Source organism: Mirounga angustirostris, unplaced genomic scaffold (genome assembly GCF_029215605.1).
Source record: "Mirounga angustirostris isolate CCGP_5_RB_7025 unplaced genomic scaffold, mMirAng1.0.hap1 SCAF_5, whole genome shotgun sequence".
Taxonomy (NCBI): domain Eukaryota; kingdom Metazoa; phylum Chordata; class Mammalia; order Carnivora; family Phocidae; genus Mirounga; species Mirounga angustirostris.
The window spans coordinates 95,958,307-95,977,344 of NW_026991713.1; the positions used below are offsets into that span (position 1 = coordinate 95,958,307).

General features: G+C 48.8%; 1 protein-coding gene and 1 long non-coding RNA gene across 3 annotated transcripts; one reads left to right on the top strand and one right to left on the bottom strand.

Annotated features, from left to right (window-relative positions):
* Positions 1 to 831: 831 nt before the first annotated feature.
* On the bottom strand, positions 832 to 5,295 carry LOC129045799 (uncharacterized). The gene is made up of 3 exons (XR_008506021.2): positions 5,199 to 5,295; positions 3,988 to 4,209; positions 832 to 1,442 (listed from the first exon to the last, which is right to left on the bottom strand). It is a non-coding gene; the product is annotated as an uncharacterized LOC129045799 (long non-coding RNA).
* C1RL (complement C1r subcomponent like) lies at positions 5,133 to 17,858 on the top strand. 2 transcript variants are annotated; one of them, XM_064591626.1, is made up of 6 exons: positions 5,133 to 5,263; positions 5,817 to 6,045; positions 11,502 to 11,691; positions 12,838 to 12,960; positions 13,091 to 13,165; positions 15,001 to 17,858. In XM_064591626.1, the coding sequence occupies exons 1-6, from the start codon at positions 5,181 to 5,183 to the stop codon at positions 15,771 to 15,773; spliced, it is 1,473 nt and encodes a 490-aa protein (XP_064447696.1). In that variant the 5' UTR covers positions 5,133 to 5,180; the 3' UTR covers positions 15,774 to 17,858. The 2 variants fall into 2 exon arrangements, with proteins under 2 accessions (XP_064447696.1, XP_064447698.1); XM_064591628.1 differs by lacking the exon at positions 5,133 to 5,263 and adding an exon at positions 5,413 to 5,651.
* The last annotated feature ends 1,180 nt before the right edge of the window (positions 17,859 to 19,038 follow it).

The following is a 19,038-nucleotide window of genomic DNA, read 5'->3' on the forward strand; positions in this document are numbered from 1 at the left end:
TTTTAAGTATTAGAGAAGGGAGGTTCTGATTTTGGTGGAGTCGGAAGGAGCAGAGATATGTTGGTGAGCACGTGTCCCACGTGGGATTTCAGAGGAGTATCATGTTGCTCATGAAAGCATGCCAACTGATGTAATGAGCACAGAGCTGCCAGAAAGGGCTCCAGGCAATCAGGGCTCAGACTGCGGTAGCGACCACAGTGACAAGTGACAGTGAGTGGGGCTCGGGAGAGGGAGGTCTCATGCAGCAGAGTCGCCATACTGAAGTAGTTGCAAAGCACCTTGCCCTCGGATGACCAGATAGCTTATTGTCCAAACCAGGGGAAGGAGGGCACTAGTAATAATTACACCAGGACAACCAGTGTAAACTGGGACTGTTCCAACCAAACTGAGATATATGCTCTCCCAATAGAGGACCCTAAAGAGTGTTCTGGAAGACTGGATAGTTAGTCTACCAAAGCTACAAAGAGAGGGAGGGCTAATACCCTCGTGGGTAAAGCACTAGCAATCTTCTTAGGACTATCAGACCTCCTCAGGGAGATGATGACCATGATGGAGAGATAGTAGGACTCCTGCCTCTAAGAATTTCTTTCTTTGAATAAAGTGAATCAGGGTGGGTGAAAATAAATGCAGAAGTGGCCAGTATTGTTAGGGCTGATGAGTGGTTAGACGGGTATATGATGGAGTGGCTATAGTGAAGCATAATCAAAAGAATATGACAGGGTGTCTGGGTGGCTTAGATGTTAAGCGTCTGCCTTCGGCTCAGGTCATGATCCCAGGGTCCTGGGATCGAGCCCCGCATCAGGCTCCCTGCTCCGCGGGAGGCCTGCTTCTCCCTCTCCCACTCCCCCTGCTTGTGTTCACTCTCTCACTGTGTCTCTGTCAAATAAATAAATAAAATCTTAAAAAAAAAAAAAAAGAGTATGACAAAGAACATCAGAGACAAAGAACACAATACCCGGCCCCTAAACCTTATGATCCAGTGGCAGGTTCAGTGCCCCTTCCTCCCAGGACAGATCCCTGGTGGGGGCTCATGCCAGGGTCCCTCTTGTTCCTGGGCAGGTCCTGCAGGTCCTGGTTTTTTACCTGCAGGGGGCAGTAGAAGGCTTCCACTTCTGGGGCTCCATTTGCTCCTCCCACTGCTGCAATCGGCATGAAGTGGTCCAACCTGGACTTCTAAGGGCCTTCATGTTTCCCTCCCACGCAGACCACAATCAGCCACCTCACATGCTCTGACATCCAATGAGAAGGCAGGACCTCCGACAGCGGCTGTATCATCTCCAGATCTCCAATTCAAGGCAAGGTGAGCCGTGCAGGCCAGCAGCTGAGGAGGAGTCCACCGAGGTGAATTCTACTCACCCTCACCGGAGCCTTCCTCTGTCCACCATGAGGCGGTGTCCTGGGGCTTCCACATGACCATGTCTCCTCTCCCCAGGGCACCTGGTCTGGAAAGAAAGGGCACAGATAGAGACAACCACAGTCTGGGGAGTGATTTTAGAGAACCAGGAGCATAAATAAATAGAAATCGAGTCTTTGAAATAGAGAAGTTTAAAAAAAAAAAATGAACAGTTGGCACGGACCCCACCGAACTTTCCTTCAGCTTCTCCTTCAAGTTAAGTCTGGGTGTTGGTGGGTAAGAGGTCTTCTTGATCTCAGAGATATCCAGCCTCAATTGGGGTAAAAAACTGTCTCCAATATTTTAGCTATCCCTGAGCCAGATGGCAAGTGCTATCTACCCTAGAGATTTTTTTAAAGGTCATGCTGGGAATTACTATATTTCCAGCGATCTGCCTCCTCCCAGAGCCTTCCCCAGCCACAGCTCCATTGCCTTGCTTGAGCCAAACCCTCTCACTTGCCCTGGAGTAACTGGACCTGTCTCCCAATTATAGGTGAAAACCAGAATGTGTCTCATATTCCATTTGTTAACTTTCTCTTTTGTACATTTTAAGCTTCTCAGCCTTGCCTTCCCCCCCCCAAAAAAATGCCCTAAAATGAAATTCTGGTGCTCAGTTTTAAAAAGCAAGCCCCATAAATGCTCACAAAATAAATCTCAGCAAGATGAGAACATATTCCCTCTTATCCTAGAGTTGCAGAAAATCAGACACGATTCTGCTTCATAGAGTTGATTCTGATAAAGTGGTAAATCAAGAACATTCAGTCCCACTGGTGTGAAAATATGTAATCCTGTTCTATGTTATATTTATATCATCTTTGGAAGTGTAATTTGCACAAAGGAATCTTTTAAGACATGCAGACATCAGAGAAGATTGCTATATGACCAATACAATGTAATTTGTAAACCTTAAAAGTCTGCAACTCCGGTTGGCCATTGATAATTTGTCTGAAAACAATATTTAATTAATTTATTTTTTTTAAAGGAGAGAGCACAAAAGCAGGGGGAGGGGCACAGGGAGAGAGGGAGAGAAAGAGAATCCCAAGCAGGCTCCATGCCCAGCACCGAGCTGGAAGCGGGGCTCAGACTCACGACCCTGAGATCATGACCTGAGCTGAAACCAAGAGTCAGATACTTAACTGACTGAGCCCCCCAGGCACCCCTGAAAACATTATTTAAATTAACCTCTTCAATTTCAAAAAGGCATAAAGATTTATGAGATTGTTGTTTGTTTGTAAGACCAGAAGAATACCTTTGGGACTGTCTTGTCCTTTCAAGCATAAAGGTAAAATCTCATTCTTCTGTTTGTCTTTTTCAAAGAGTTTAAGAGTCTGTGATAATTTGGGGCGCCTGGGTGGCTCAGTTGGTTAAGCAACTGCCTTCGGCTCAGGTCATGATCCTGGAGTCCCGGGATCGATCCCGCATCGGACTCCCTGCTCAGCAGGGAGTCTGCTTCTCCCTCTGATCCTCCCCCTCTCATGCTCTCTGTCTCCCATTCTCTCTCAGATAAATAAATAAAAAATCTTTAAAAAAAAAAAAAGAGTCTGTGATAATTTGAATTAACAGGGAGAAATCCTTGCCCTGCGATCTACCAGGAAAGCTGGGAATCAGCCTTGTGGGGAAGAGCTGGAAAAGGAAGAGGGGAAGCAGCACAACCCCAAGTTCAATTAACTTGAGGGGATTTGGAATGTGGGGCCCATAGCCAGCCCTCCCTGGGGGTGATAGAAGGAAAACAAATGCTCTGACCATGATATTTGGGGTCACCATCTCCACTGCGCCCCTATTACTTGAGAGACAATAAACATTCTCAAGTTCAGGGGCGCCTGGGTGGTTCAGTCGGTTAAACATCTGCCCTCAGCTCAGGTCATGATCTCAGGGTCCTGGGATCGAGCCCCGCATCGGGCTCCCTGCTCAGAGGGAGAGCCTGCTTCTCTCTCTCCCTCTGTCGCTCCCCCTGCTTATGTTCACTCACTCTCTCTCTCTCTCTCTGTGTCAAATAAATAAATAAAATTTTTTTTTTTTAATTCTCAAGTTCAGTAGGAAGCTGCCTTCTCAAGCCAGAGGCTCTCCAGGAAGACGGGGTGCCATGAGGCTCAGAGGAAAGGAAGCTGTTGGAGCTAAAGCTTGGATCAGGGAGGAGGAGGAGGAAAGCAAGAACACAAAGGCCTGGAGAAAGGGAGGAAAGCAGTGGGGGTGAGAGACAAATAAAGGAAGAAGTAATGGGAAGGAGGAGAACGTACGACCAGGGACCTGAGCAGTGCATAGGCCCAGAGTAGAGGTTACTTCTGGAATGAGGGTGAGAGGGATTGCCTACTGAGCTCTCCCTTGGACTAAGGATGGAGGCAGGATGCTCTAGGGCCGAATGGAAACCAGAGGGATGGCGCTTGAGAAGGAGCCTGGTCATTTGGGATGACCCAGGGAGAGCCTGGAAGGAGCTGGAGGAGGTATCCTGCCGAAAAAGGGGAAGCAGGAAAAGCCAGGTCCCAGAGAGTGGTAGCAGAAAAGTACTTAGCAAAGTGATAGACGGGCTGGAAGAAGGGGGATTTGAGGGTCAGTATGAGAGGGAAAGGGAAGAAGCCGATTAAGAGACTTTCTACCCATATAGTCAGGATTCAGCCACGCATGTTTCACCGTCGTATCCATGGGCTAGGCACCATGTTGGCCATCAGTGATGGTGAGCCGAGTAGCCACAGTCCCTGCCGTAATGGAGCCTGCTTGCTGGCCTGGTGCACCCTTTGGGAGTGTCCTAAGGGCTTCCGGAGAACCTCTTGAACGAAGAGTGGACCAAGAGCACTGGAGTGTGAGGAGCCGTTCTTAGCCTTTGTGGTGAGCAGAATGGGAGAGAATCATTCGACAAAGCCATCACATGTCATAACTCTGAGCCCCAGAGGTGTGCAAAGCTTCTAGCTGGGGCTGGAGTCCACAACAGGACGTGACCCTGTGCCAACGAATGCTGCAGATGCGCCGCACATCTGCCTGCTTCCCCCCATCCCCTCCCCTTTCAGATTACAGCCAGGGGGGCTGCTCGGAGCTGATGTCCCCACTGGGCAGCCCTCCCTGGTCAAAAGGAGTTCGGGTCCTCAGGGAGCGGGCTGTTGCTGACTTTCCACACACCTGCCTCCTTTGAGGACAGAACCATTGGCCTCCACAAGGGCTTCCCGCCCCTTACCAAGCCATGGGTGAGTGTCTCTCCTGGGGGGGCAGGGAGGGCGGCTCTGCCCCCTGCCATGGCCTCTGGTATCTGTCTAAAGAAGTTTGAGTCTGGGCCTGAACCTGCTGGACAAGCAGCTTCCCGGGGCTGTGGGCAGGATTCAAAAGACCACCTAAGCGAGTGCCCCCATCCATGCTTGATGAGAGAGGAGCAAGGAGCAGCTCAAGTTCACGGGTCACAAACTTCAATCTCTACAAGAGGCAGTCTTTTAACATAAATGAGTGGAAAGGTCAGGGAGGGAGGGGTATGGCCCATTAAAGGGACCACCCTACTGTGTGATACATGCACGAGTTAAAAATTGGCTGTAAACAGTACAAAAGGGTCAAGAGTCAGTACCTTCCCAGCCCCCTGATATTTTCTGAGGGCAAATGGGATTTGGGAGGTGTTTTTCCTCTACAGTGGTGGGCAAACTATTCCTGAATCAGACAGTAGGTGGCGCTCAACCCAGAGAACTAGAAAAAGGGAACTGTGGAGAATTACTTAACTCCTTTCCAGTAACTTCTCCCTCCTCCCCCGCAGGGCCTTCCCCGCCCCACCTCCTGTTCCCTGGCGTGGGGCACGTCCTCCCGCTGGTCCCAGATGTCCAGTTCCAGATACCTGGTCTCAGAGTGGGGAAATAACCACTGGAGAAGCCCCCACTCCACAAGCTGCCCAGGCAAGATGTGAGTGTGCCCACCGGAAAGGCCTGGAGGAGAGGACAATGGCGGGGAGAGGGGAAGGTGGGACCCAGGGACGTGCACACACACGCACACACATGCGCACACACACACACACAGAACCAGTTACTGCGGGGAGAACTGGAAAGTTGCCTGTAGCCTCTAGCAGCCTTCCCTGGAGTTGGTCAGACTCCGTGGTCCGAGCCAGGAGAGCTAACATATTTAAATGTCCCTCCCTCCTACCACCATTGCTCCTCCAGATCCCAGGGTGGGATTGGGACCTGCCGAAGCAGAAAGCAGCCCCCTCCTTTGATTGAGACTGTCCTGGGACACAAGCAATGGTGGAAAACTCCCAGTCCAAGCTCCGGCTGGCTAGGAGGCTGAAGGAATCAGGGTGAGGAGGGGCAGTAAGGGAGGAGCCCACAGGTGCCCAGGCCTCAAGGGCTAACGCCTTTGCGGGGCGTCTCGATCTCTCAGCTTCGCCTGCCCCTGCTCCTCATACTTCCACAGGCCTCGGGCCATATGTGTGTGGCCATATCTTGCTCTCATCCACTCACAGGTGGTGGCTACTCCTCTGGGGAGTCCTCCAGGCTTGCCCCACGCAGGGCTCCGTGCTCTTGGCCCAGCAGCTACCCCAGCAGCTGACATCCCCTGGGTATCCGGAGCCCTATCTCAAAGGCCAAGAGAACTCCACTGACATCGAGGCTCCAGAGGGCTTTGCCGTGAGGCTTGTCTTCCAGGACTTCGACCTGGAGCCGTCCCAGGACTGTGAGCAGGACTCTGTCACAGTGAGCTGCAGTGGGGGTCCTGAAGGGACTCTGGGGAGGGAGCCTCTTGGCCTGGAGCCCAGAGGCAGGGGGACGTGGCTGTGCCCTGAATGGCAAAGGATGGATGAAGAGCCCAAGTCAGGGGCACAGGCGGCTTAGCTGGGAGGTCAGGGTCTGCCCCAGGGTGCTGCCTTCTGCCCTCAGGCCTGCCCTTGTCCCTGCTACCATCTGGGTCCCACAGAGCGAGAGAGAAGGTGGCAGGGCAGGCCCTGCTTTGGAAGTCGTACCGAGGGACACACACATACTGCAAAACCCTGGCGTCAAATAGCAAGGACTCACACATCCATCAGTAAAGATCCACCAAGTATCTGTGGAGTGCAGGCTCCGTCTGATCAGGAAGCTGGGCCTAAATAGTAACAAAAACTTAGGTGACTGGTCAAGCTGCAGGATAAGGACACTTTCAAAATAGCACTTTACATTATCTTTTGGGTTAAATTTCCTTCGTATCAAAATAATCCATGCACAGAGTTCTTATAAAAAATGAGTATACAAGGCTTATAATGAAAACAGCAGTCTCCAGCCTTCTTCCCAGCCCCAGGGCCTCTCCCAGCAGCAGCGCCTGCGATGCATGTAGCTGCTCCATCTGGCATTTACTTCCATGTGTATAAATAGCATGCTTATTGTGTTACTTTTGTGCACATGATCACTTAATTTCCAACCATAGAAGATGAGGACTCGCTTTACTTCTCTTAGACCTTCACTACATTTCCCCACCCCATCCTCCCAAGCTACCATTATTAGCATTTTTAGTTATTTACATTATCATGACTTTAAAATACTCCCTTCTGAGCACATGGTGTACAATAATTATATGTCCTTGCTTCTCTGGCTTTTGGGTCTCCCGGGAGTCAGTAATCTCATGGAGTTTTTTGGGTTTTCTGTTTGTTTTTGTTTTGATTCTAGTATGCTTAGCTCTGTCTATAACTAAGCTCCCCAAACTCTTAGCCAGGAGAGTAAATCTCTTCTCGACATAATCAACTACAAATCGTAATCTCTTGGTCTTGCTTTGTGTTGATATCCCACCTGAAGATCTCGTGATGCTTCATCTCCTCAGAGTTCCTTGCTCTCTAGAGCCTCAAGCGTTCTGGAAGTTCCTTTCTCCCTCCTTCTGGGCATTTCCTGTACCTGTTATGTGCTGGAACTGAACCCAATACCATTCTCTTTCTTGGTTTAGTCCCTCATTTTGGAGGAGCACATTCTCCTCCAGAGAGGATATGAGGGAATAAGCTGTAAAGGATCTCACATATCCCGGAATGTCTTAGTCCACCCTCACAGTTGATGGATAGTGGATTTGGGACGCAGTCTGGGTTACAAGCCATTTTCTCTCAGAATTTTGATGTTACGGTCTGCTTGTTCTAGTGTTGTTAAGCCTGGTACAAGGATGATTCCTGGTCCTTAGTTTTTTTGCTCTAGGACTTTTGGAACATTTTCCTTATTGCCAGTATTCTAAGTTTTCATTCTGGTGTGCCTTAATGTGAGTCTTTTTGTACTCATTATACGGGGGTTTTTAATCTAGAGACTCTTTTTTTAAGATTTTATTTACTTATTAGAGAGAGCAAGAAAGCACGAGCGGGGGATTTTCAAAGAGAGAAGCAGACTCCCTGCTGAGCTGGGAGACCCACATGGACTCGATCCCAGGACTCGATCCCGGCACCCTGGGATCATGACCTGAGCTGAAGGCAGACACTTAACCGACTGAGCCAACCAGGCGCCCCTAATCTAGAGACTTTTTAAATCCAGGCCTTCAATTCTGAGAATGCTCTTTTATTTATTTTTTTTTTAGGCTTCTGAGCCTATGTATGTTTATTTTTATGTTTATTTTATTTTATTTTACTGAAGTACAGTTGACATAAAATGTTATCTTAGTTTCAATTGTGCAACATATTGAAAACACAATTCTGTACATTGCTTAGTGCTTACCCCAGTGAATGTAGTCACCATCTGTCACCATACAATGTTATTATAATATTATTGATTATATTCCTCATGCTGTACTTTTCTTCTCCTCACGTATTCATTTTTTTAAGTTTTTATTTAAATTCCCGTTCGCTAACAGACAGTGTCATATTAGTTTCAGGTGTACAATATAGTGATTCAACACTTCATACATCTCCTGGTGCTTGTCACAACATGTGATCTCCTTAATCCCCATCACCTACTTCATGCATTTCCCCACCCACTGCTCTTGTATTATTTTTTATATAAGTTCCAGATGTCTGCTTCCTTATTTTCTCTTTCTTCAGAAAGAGAAAATAAATTTAGCTGTTGTAAATTCTGGACTGATTCTCCAGTTTTGTTAATCCATTCTATTCTGTTTTCCATCTCTTTTTGTTCCACTTTCTGGGAGATTTCTTCATTTTAGATACCAACTTCTTTTAAAGATTTTATTTATTTGAGAGAGAGCACAAACAGGGGGAGGGGCAGAGGGAGAGGGAGAAGCATTGCAGGGCTCGATCCCAGGACCCCAGGATCATGACCTGAGCCAAAGGCAGCCGCTGGACTGAGTGGACTGAGCCACCCAGGCGCCCCTTAAATATGAACTTTTTATTAATTTTTTTCTGCTAATGTATTTTTTATGTCTAAAAGCTCGTTCTTATCTTCTAAACGTACCTTTGTATAGACTATTGTTCTTGTTTTGTAGAGGCAATATCCTTTCCTCTACAGGGATTATTTTTAAATGTTTCTTCTGTTCCTGTATTATCTCTACTTCATCCAGGTTCCCTTTTATTGTTCATTTGTTTTGGTCTCTGCTTATCATGTTAGAAACTTTCCTACAATGTCTGAGAATCCTTGGCTGTCCATTCATATTTAAGAGTGAAATACTCAGATGGCACTGGATGCTCCGTGTGGATATCTAAAATTTGTGAAGTGACAGGTTTGACAATAGAGTTATCAACAAGGTGACCTATTTGTGCTGTTGGGGAACCTCCCAAATATTAGCTTGTGGAAGTATTTTCTTTAGGGACAGCCGAGCTCAGATTGGAATCCTTGGGTCTCCTGTTCAGGGTGGCCAACATTCTGGTAAACAAGCAGAGGAGGGAATTGCACTGTTTGATATGTAGACTTTCACCTAAGCCCTCTGTTTTCCGCACTGGTCTTCACCCCCTCTGTCGAGTGTGCCAGGGGATCCCAAGTCAAGGGTGTCTGGCTCACGCTCAGGTCTTCTGCCAGGGTGAGCCAGAGGGGGTTGCCCGGATGCACAGCATGGGCAAAGGGACCTAGAGTTCTGAGGTCTCCCCACGATGGCTTTCCGTCAGCCCTTCCTCCATCCTCATCCTCAGGGGTGCCCGGTTACCCCAATTTCTGAAACTTTCCTGGGTTCTGTGGTGAGAACCTGCTTGCTTTATGTTGTCTTCCACCTTTGAAGACTCGTTGACATTTGTCCATCTCCAACCCATCTTCCAAAATGTTGACATCCCTCCTCTGCTGTCACGTCCTCTCGCTTTTTTGCCTTGATCACTTACACCATTTTATCCCTTTGCTGTGACATTGGTGGGATTTGAGGTGGGAAAGGAGATAAGTGCATGTGTTTACTGCTTCAGATTTTACTGGAAGTCAGGACTGTATTTAATTCAGCCTATGTCTGTTGAGCACCTACCTTGAGCCCTGCTCTTCTCAGCCACGGGCAGTTTCCATCTTGGCCTGACTCTTCCCTGTCATGGAGGGAGTTCAAGCTCAGGAAGAGGATCCTTCCCTCCTGTCTGCTTCCAGAGCAAATCACACAGACACCGCAAATGCAGAACTTAAGACCCTGGAGTCTAGTTCCATTTTTACTCGTCAGTATGCTCAGCTGGCCTGTGAGCTCTTTGGTAGCAGAACTGTCTGTTCTTCATATCTGTACCCCCAGCACCTAGCACAGTGTCTCACACATAGAACATAATCAGTACCTGTTGAAGGAATGGATGGATGGATGGATGGATGGATGGATGGATGGATGGATGAAATCCAAGCTTCTGTAGAACACACAGCAGAATGAATTTGGGATGAGCGGGTGTTTAGTGTCATCCTCACCACTGTTCCACGTGTAGACTCTGGAGAACTGCCATAGGGCGTGATGTTGTCCTGGCTAGAAGAGGCCTCATGGACCATTTTATAGGAAGAAACCGAGAACGGGGGTTAAGAAACCCCCCATGTCACACAAGGAGGTGGGGCAGAGTCTGGAACTTAACATAGGTCTGAGGACTCTCAGTCGGGTGTTCATTCTACTTTGCTAGTTAGACTCCTAAGTTATTTTATTTAGCCAACAACTCATGAGGAAGGGTAAGAAGAAAACTGGAGCACTTAACAACCAAGTGTAGCAGTAAAGGACAGTTTCCTAGGGTAAAATGCTTCTTCCCCAAGAGGTAAGTCTCTTAAATAGGGACATTAAATGTGTTGATGTCCTAAGGAAGGAAAAGTATTGGGACATGCCCGAGCAAGACATTCCAGGTGACTGAATACTTTTCTTTATGCCAACTTACCCCCAGTCACTGTGATCATGGAGAGATGGGCTGAAGGGAGGCTTAAAGAAATTTGCGATTTGGGGAGAACGAGAGAACAAAGAGCTAGCAAGAACCCAGGGTATGTGGGTCAATATGAAGGTCAGAAATCAAATGAGCTGACCAGTGAGCTGTGTGCCCAGAGAAGAGATTAGGCATGAAGCATGGGCCAGGGGAACTCCTTCCAAGATGCCCTTCCTTGGGTTGGGGAACCCACATTAAAGGATTTGAGCAGAGGTGAGGCAGGCAGAAGGAACAGAAGCAGAGACAACCTGCTTCAAGAATATACTAAAGCATCAATACCCAGGGTACACGCACTGTGTACATTTTGCGTCCGTAGATTTTGCACCTTGTGGGGGGCTTCACTTACAGTTTCTGGAGTAAGAGGAGAAACATTCCAAAGGAAGGAGAACAGGAAAGGCTAGGAACCCAAGGGGCTCAGTCTTTGCAAAGAGTCTTACTGCTTCACAGATGTTGGCCACTGGAAGTTATTCGGACAAGTGGAAGGTGGTGGGGGTGGAGGAGGTGGGACGGGAAGGATGTAGGTCTGCCTATTTGTCAGTTCAAGGCTGTGGTGCCATAGATACCATTTGGAGGAGCATCAGGGAGTCAGGGTGAGCAAAACAGATGTGGTTCCTGCCTTCTTAGAATTTATGATCCAGCGGACTATTTGGAGAAACCCTGGGGTTCCTAAGGAGCTTCTTGAAAGTAGGTATCTATGGTGGGCTTTATGAGATACTCATGGTAGGCTAAAGAAATACATTAGGTATCTGGTCATGGGTAAAAGAAACCTGGGGGTCAGTAATGGGACAGGACGCTACGTGAGGAAACCTGCCCGAGGAACAGCTTCTGAGCCCCAGAGGTGTGCAGACCTTCCAGAGGATGTGACCCTGTGGTGCAGATTCACCCCACACCTGCCTGCCCACCCTCCCCTTTCAGATCACAGCCAGTGGAATGGATCCAAGTCGGTTCTGTGGGCAGCAGGGCTCCCCGCTGGGCAGCCCCCCTGATCAGAGGGAGTTTGTGTCCCCGGGGAACCGACTGCGGCTGACTTTCCGAGCCCCTGCCTCCTCTCAGGACAGGACCACTGGCCTCCACAAGGGCTTCCTGGCCCTCTACCAAGCTGTGGGTGAGTGTCCCTCCTGGGGGTGCAGCCTCTACCCGGAGCCATGGCCCCTGATCTCCCGAAAGGACAAGTGGAAGCTTGAGCGACCCCACCCCCCACCCCCCACCCCCACCCCAGCTATGCCCCTGCTGCTGAGCAGCCCAATTAAAGGGGCAGGCGTGGCTCAGCTCCAGCAGTTGTTTCCATGCAGATTTATAGGCTGAATGCTTGCAGATCATCTCCTCTTTCAAAAGAAGCCAAGAGTCCAGATTTTTAAGTGAAATTCTAGATTTTCAAATCATAACTCAGGTTTTTTTGAAAGATAATGCATGCACATGATAATTTTTTTTTAAAAAAAATAATATAATATGGTAATAGTATAAGAAGTAAGTCTTCCTCTCATATCTGGCCCTTAGTCCCTGGCTACCCTGTCCAGAAACAACCCTGTTGTCCATTTCCTGGGTATGCTTCCAAAGACGCTCTAGGTGCCATTCAAATATAATTGTTGTGCGGCGGGGTGGGGGGGGGGTGCCTAATATTCACAATGTCTTAAATCTAGCATTTTTCACTCAATAATATGTCTTTTTTTAAAGATTATTTATTTATTAATTTGAGAGAGAACGAGAGGGAGCAAGAGAGAGAGAGAGAGAGCACGAGCAGGGAGAGAGGGAGAAGCAAATTCCCCGCTGAGCAGGGAGCCCTACTCAGGGCTTGATCCCAGGACCCTGGGATGGAGTCCCACATCGGGCTCCCTGCTCGGCGGGAGGCCTGCTTCTCCCTCTCCCACTCCCCCTGCTTGTGTTCCTGCTCTCGCTGTCTCTCTCTCTGTCAAATAAATAAATAAAATCTTTAAAAAAAAAAAAGAAATAGAAATGGTAGGTGAAAAGGCATTTGCAATTTAAGTTTCAGCATTGCTGAATTTCCCTCCAAAGAGGTTTTGCTAACATGCACTGACTAGCCCTGTAGGACGATGCCTGTATCCCCTACAGCCTATTTATCACCGTTACTTTCCATTTTTTAATCATTTTTATCATGGATGATCTTATCAGTGAAAAACAGTTCAGATGTTCTAAATAAAAGACTGTGCAAGTCACACTAAATATGGCTCTGGGCCGGAATCAGTCCCAGGGCTGCCAGTTCGGGGTCCTCCTGACCACTGGTTTCCTACAGGTGTGAACCGCAGTCAGCCCGTCAGCCAGACCAGGGAAGCCTCTGAGGCCAGAACACGTGGAGACAGCCCCTCCAAGACCCAGAAGCGCTGCCAGGAGCCCTATTATCAGGCCGCGCCAGCAGGTGCGTCCCCGCCTGCTGGGGAACCAGCTCCTATTTGCCTCACTCCCAGCAAGAGGCGCTCTGGGCACCTAGCACCCCCACCTCCCAACTGTGAATCTGTTTCTCTGCCTCCCCTCATTTCACTCCCCAGGGACACTCACCTGCACACCCCAGGGCCCCTGGAAGGAGACACAAGACAGGGAGGAGCTTCCTCACTGCATCCCGGGTGAGTAGGGACCTCCCAGCGCCGACCCTGTGGCCACTTCCCTAAGAAACCTCAGCTGTATGTGTGGCCCGCGGGAGCAGGACATAAGGGGTTAAAGGAAAGCCTTAGGGTCGACAGGGAGAGATAAAGGCAGAAGGTGCAGAAGAAGAGGGGAACCAAGAAGGCCCAGAAAAGGAGAAGCAAGAATCTTGTCCCTTATTCAGGATCAAGAGATAACTGAGAAAGTAAAAGCATAAAGGAAGTTCATCAGAGGGGACAGTAAAGGCGAAGAGGGTCAGAAGAGTGGAAAGAAGAGAAACCCCTCTCTTGGGATGGTCTGCTTTAAGGATACACAGACAGGTTCTCTGTCCCCAAAACATCTCCCTACCTACATGCCACAGTGGCAGGAAGTCTGCCATGTTAATACTTTTTATTAAGATAAAATTTATGTAACATAAAATCCACCATCTTAACCATTTTAAAGTATACCATGTAGTGATTTCTAGTATATTCACAAGGTCATGCCACCATTACCACTAACTCCAGAACATTCCCATCACCCCAAAAAGAAACCCAGCACCTCAGACTCTCCCTTCCACCACCCACTGGCAACCACTAATCTACTTTCTGTCTCTATGGATTTGCCTCTTCTGACATTTTCTATAAAGGGAATCATGCAGCATGTGGCCTTTGTGTCTGGCTTCTTTCATTTAGCTTGTTTTCAAGGTTCATCCATGTTGTAGCAGGTGTTAGGATTCCATTCCTTTCCATGGATATACCACCTTTTGTTCATCCATTCATCAATTAAAGGACATTTGGGTTGTTTTCACTTTTTGCCTTTTAGGGATAAATGCTACTATGAGCATTCGTGTACGAGTTTCTGTGTGAACATATGTTTTCTATTTTTGGGGGCATATCCCTAGTAGTGGAATTGCTAGATCACATCACACCTGTAGGTGTCACTTTTTGAGGACTTGCCAGGCTGTTTTCCGCTGGGGCTGCATCCTTTTACATTCCCACCAGCAAGATATGAGGGTTCAAGTTCACTGTTTTTGAAATCCTTTTTTTTTTTTTTTTTTTTTTTTAGTCAAAGCATTGCCTTTCTAACCCAATCTGAATACATTTCTCAGATCTCGCTCCTGACCCTCAGAAAGCTCTCAGGCCAGGCTGATGCAGTGTTTGGGCAGTGGGTTGGAGGGCAGGTGATGGTGGAAGATGTCAACGATGAGGAAGGACACAGAAAACAGGCAACAGGCACTGAGGACAAACTGCTTGCTGCATGAGTTTGCTCAGGATGGCCCCACCAAGAGTCTGAAGAAGTGGCCTTAAAATGTCTGAGGGATGGGGGAAACAGGGGAAGGGGACCAAGAGCACACTTACTGTGATGAGCACCGAGTACCCTGTAGAGCTCTCGGATCACTATATTGCATACCTGAAACTCATATAACGCTGCGTGTTAATGACACTGGAATTAATTTTTTTTAAATCCTATTATTAAGGTAAAATAAGAGTGATTCTTATTTAAAAAGAAATCGTCTGAGGAGGCGCAGGAGAGAGAGCGCTTCACGGAAACAGGTCTTTAACAAATGCATCTTTTTTTAAAAAAAAGATTTATTTATTTATTTGAGAGAGCGAGAATGAGAGAGAGTACATGAGAGGGGGGAGGGTCAGAGGGAGAAGCAGACTCCCTGCCCAGCAGGGAGCCCGACGTGGGACTCGATCCCGGGACTCCAGGATCATGACCTGAGCCAAAGGCAGTTGCTTAACCAACTGAGCCACCCAGGCGCCCTAACAAATGCATCTTGATGCAGCTGCTGATGTCCCCTGTACGTCTCTCTGTCTCTCTTCTCTCCCAGTCTGTGGCCGGCCGGTCACCCCCATCGCCCAGAACCAGGAGGCCCTGGGTTCCTCCAGAGCCAAGTTGGGCAACTTCCCCTGGCAAGCTTTCACCAACATCTACGGCCGCGGGGGCGGGGCCCTGCTGGGCGACAGGTGGATCCTCACGGCCGCCCACACCATCTATCCCAAGGACGGCATCTTTCTCGGGAAGAACCGGAGCGTGGAGGTGTTCCTGGGCCACACAAGCGTGGACGAGATGTTGCGGCTGGGGAGCCACCCTGTGCGCCGCGTGGTGGTGCACCCGGCCTACCGCCAGCACGAGTCCCACAACTTCGATGGGGACATCGCGCTCCTGGAGCTGCGGCGCAGCGTGCGGCTGGGCCCCAGCCTGCTGCCCGTCTGTCTGCCCGAGCGCCAGGCCCTCTACCGCAGCGGCGTGTGGGGCTACGTCAGTGGCTTCGGCGTGGACGGGGGCTGGTTAACCACCCAGCTGAAATACTCCGGGCTGCCCGTGGCCCCGCGCGCGGCCTGCCAGGCCTGGCTCCAAGAGAAGCAGAGGTCTGAGGTGTTTTCTGCCAACATGTTCTGTGCTGGGGATAAGATGAGGCAGCAGAATGTCTGCCAGGGGGACAGCGGGGGCGTCTATGCGGTATGGGATGAGCGCGCCCATCACTGGGTGGCCACGGGCATAGTCTCCTGGGGCGTGGGCTGTGGCAAGGGCTATGGCTTCTACACCAAAGTGCTCAACTACCTGGACTGGATCAAGGGAGTGATGGAGGGGAAGGACTGACCCTGGGGGCGCTTGAACAGTGACACCCAGCTGTGGAGCGTCCCCCCATCCGGGAGAGGGTTAGGAGGAGGACTGGGCTCAGGGATGGCGCTGGGGGCAGGGAACCCCTATTCCTGTCCTGTCCCTTGTGCGAGAGAGCTCCTCCTCCTTCCCAGTGCCCCCCACCCCCTTTCTCCACCTTCTTGCCCGAGTTTGCGCTCCACCCAGGAAAGCCCTGGACATCTCAGCCAGTTTCCCTTTAAACTTCATCTCCTGCTGACACGGCTTCTTCTGTACTCTCCTGGGAGACGGTCACCTTCTCATCCCCCAGTTCAAGTGGGGTCTGGGGGATGTGGTCTTAACTCTTTTCATTTCTGAAACATTCCAAAGCCCCTCTAGTTGGCCTTCACGCATTCAAACTACTGGCTTCACCCCCCTTCCCCTGCCAACGGTATCTCCTAGCTGCAATTCTAGTAAACAGCCCATGTTCTGCATACCAGGAGATTCACGGGTTATTTCATTGACTCCTCACAGCAAGTTTGCAACTGAGCTGTTATTACCCACATTTCACAAATGAGGAAACTGAAGCCCAGGGAGATAAAGTGGCTTGCCCAAAACCCACAGCTGGGACGGGACTGCCAAGGCAACGGGCTTCCCAGGACACCATGATACCTCCCGATTGTCCTCCAGACCTACTCTGCTTCCCCTTCCCAATCCCCACATCCATACAGGTCCTCCCTGGGAATTCCTGCTTCATTGAAGATGACAACACCTGGTTCACACTTCCCTGCTAGCCCCGTCTCCCGCAGACCCCAAGCTGAGCCCAGCACCGGGCTGGATGTTGGGGCCGACACCCCCCAGTGCTGCTGGACACCTGGGTCTGGGCTCCACCTGAGAAGACCAGCTCTTTAACTTTTAATAAGGTCTTGAGGTGATTTACAGTGAAAGACACGAGTAAAATACGATGGTTCAAATGGAAATAGATAATTAATACCATAAAACAGAAGAGAGCAAATCTGCTAGCACTGAAGGTCAAGTTAGCTTACCTGGTTAAAGGTTAAATTGATCTTTGAGGGCGCCTGGGTGGCTCAGTCGTTAAGCGTCTGCCTTCGGCTCAGGTCATGATCCCAGGGTCATGGGATCAAGTCCCACATTGGGCTCCCTGCTCGGCAGGAAGCCTGCTTCTCCCTCTCCCACTCCCCCTGCTTGTGTTCCTGCTCTCGCTATCTCTCTCTGTCAAATAAATAAATAAAATCTTTTAAAAAAAATTGATCTTTGAAAAACAGCAGGATTCAAAGTTGTACATACATGTGGTTACTTCAATTTTTTTAAACCATTTTTAAACCTAAGTATAAAAGACTATTAAAAACACCCTAAGGGGTGCCTGGGCGGCTCAGTCAGTTAAGTGTCTGACTTTTGGTTTTGGCTCAGGTCGTGATCTCAGGAACGTGGGATTGAGCCGCACGTAGGGCTTTGCAATCAGTGCGGAGTCTGCCTGGGATTCTCTCTCCCTTTGCTCCTCCCACTTGTGTTTGCTCTCTCTTTCTCTCTCTCTCTAAAATAAAATAAATAAATCTTGGGGCACCTGAATAGGTTAAGCATCTGCCTTTGGCTGTGGTCATGATCCCAGGGTCCTGGGATCAAACCCTGAGTTGGGCTCCCTACCCAGAGGAGAGCCTACTTCTCCTTCTCCCTCTGTCTGCCACTCCCCCTGCTTGTACTCTCTCTCTCTCTCTCTGTTAAATAAATAAATAAATAAATAAATAAATAAATAAATAAATAAATAAAATCTTTAAAACCAATCAATCAATCCTTTTTAAAACACCCTAAAATACTAATCAGAAGTTGTGTTAGGTGGTATAATTTTGGCTGTTTTGTTTTCCCCTATTCCTCCGTAATTGCTAAACTTTGCTAAATTTTATTTAATGAGCATGTATTTGTTTTATTTTGTTTTTATTATTGAAAAATGATGTTTCTCCCTGCCAAGGCAAAAAATATATATCTATAGCTATAGATCTATATAGATCTAGATGTCTAGATATATCCACATAAGGTAACCTACCATTACTTTAAGAGAGAAACTTTTTTTCTCCAGAACCAAAACCTAAGAAGAATAAACAATAAAATAGACAATGTCTTCGATACTGGTCTTTATTTTTTTTTTAAGATTTTATTTATTTATTTGACAGAGAGAGAGAGACAGGGAGAGAGGGAACACAAGCAGGGGGAGTGGGAGAGGGAGAAGCAGGCTTCCCGTGGAGCAGGGAGCCCGATGTGGGGCTCGATCCCAGGACCCTGGGATCATGACCTGAGCCGAAGGCAGACGCTTAACGGCTGAGCCACCCAGGCGCCCCTGATACTGATCTTTATTTTTTATATATAGATATATTTTTTAAAGATTTTATTTTATTTATTTGACAGAGAGAAGCACAGCAAGAGAGGGAACACAAGCAGGGGGAGTGGGAGAGGGAGAAGCAGGCCTCCCGCGGAGCAGGGAGCCCGATGCGGGGCTCAATCCCAGGACCCTGAGATCATGACCTGAGCCGAAGGCAGACGCTTAACGGCTGAGCGACCCAGGCGCCCCTGAAACTGATCTTTAAACCAGTGCAGGAGTAATCTTCATATGGCTGTTTCTTCTTTCTGTCCTTGGTGTAAGTCAACGGTATACAACAAATGTGCAAGTAAAGGTTCATTTGAGTGGCCCGGCAGAGAGGAGGCCGGCCTGGGACTGAGGTGATGAAGCCCAGGTTTGTCACTTTGCAGCCATGTTGTATGATACTCAGAATCCCTGGGATGAATAGGAGAACTTCAGCTAAGAATTACCTTCCTGGACCACCTGCTCCTTACCTGTGATCTCCTCCATATTGCCTCCACTATGAACACGACACACACACGCACACACAGTGTTGTCAAAATGTTAATGTGCAATTTGTGAGACAAGATTCCCCTTCTTGGGGCGCCTCCACAGCGAACAAACTTTCCAATTAGGAGACTGTGGCCTGGAACACAGGAGAGACAAAACCTCCCTCCCTCCCAGGGGCCTACTTTCTTTCAGAAAAGCCCAAGTCACTGTTGGTGTGCAGACATAATGTCTGCCTGGTCCTAGGCAACCGTGACTCTCAGGGGTTCAAACACTTGACCAGATGCCGAGAAGAAGAGGATGTTTCTACCCTCGCTCAGCTTCCCTTGCCTCTCTAAGAACCAAGTTCACGGGCAGGTCTGAGTTCACTGAAGTGAGGAGGAAGGGTCTTAAGACAGACCCTAGTGCTGCTGTAGGGTCACCCTG

Bases quoted from the DNA above. Each gene is read 5' to 3' on its own strand.
- C1RL (XM_064591626.1), top strand. From the start codon at position 5,181: ATGTCCAGTTCCAGATACCTGGTCTCAGAGTGGGGAAATAACCACTGG. The intron at 5,264-5,816 runs GTGAGTGTGCCC...ATCCACTCACAG, and splicing joins ACAAGCTGCCCAGGCAAGAT to GTGGTGGCTACTCCTCTGGG. The intron at 11,692-12,837 runs GTGAGTGTCCCT...GGTTTCCTACAG, and splicing joins GGCCCTCTACCAAGCTGTGG to GTGTGAACCGCAGTCAGCCC.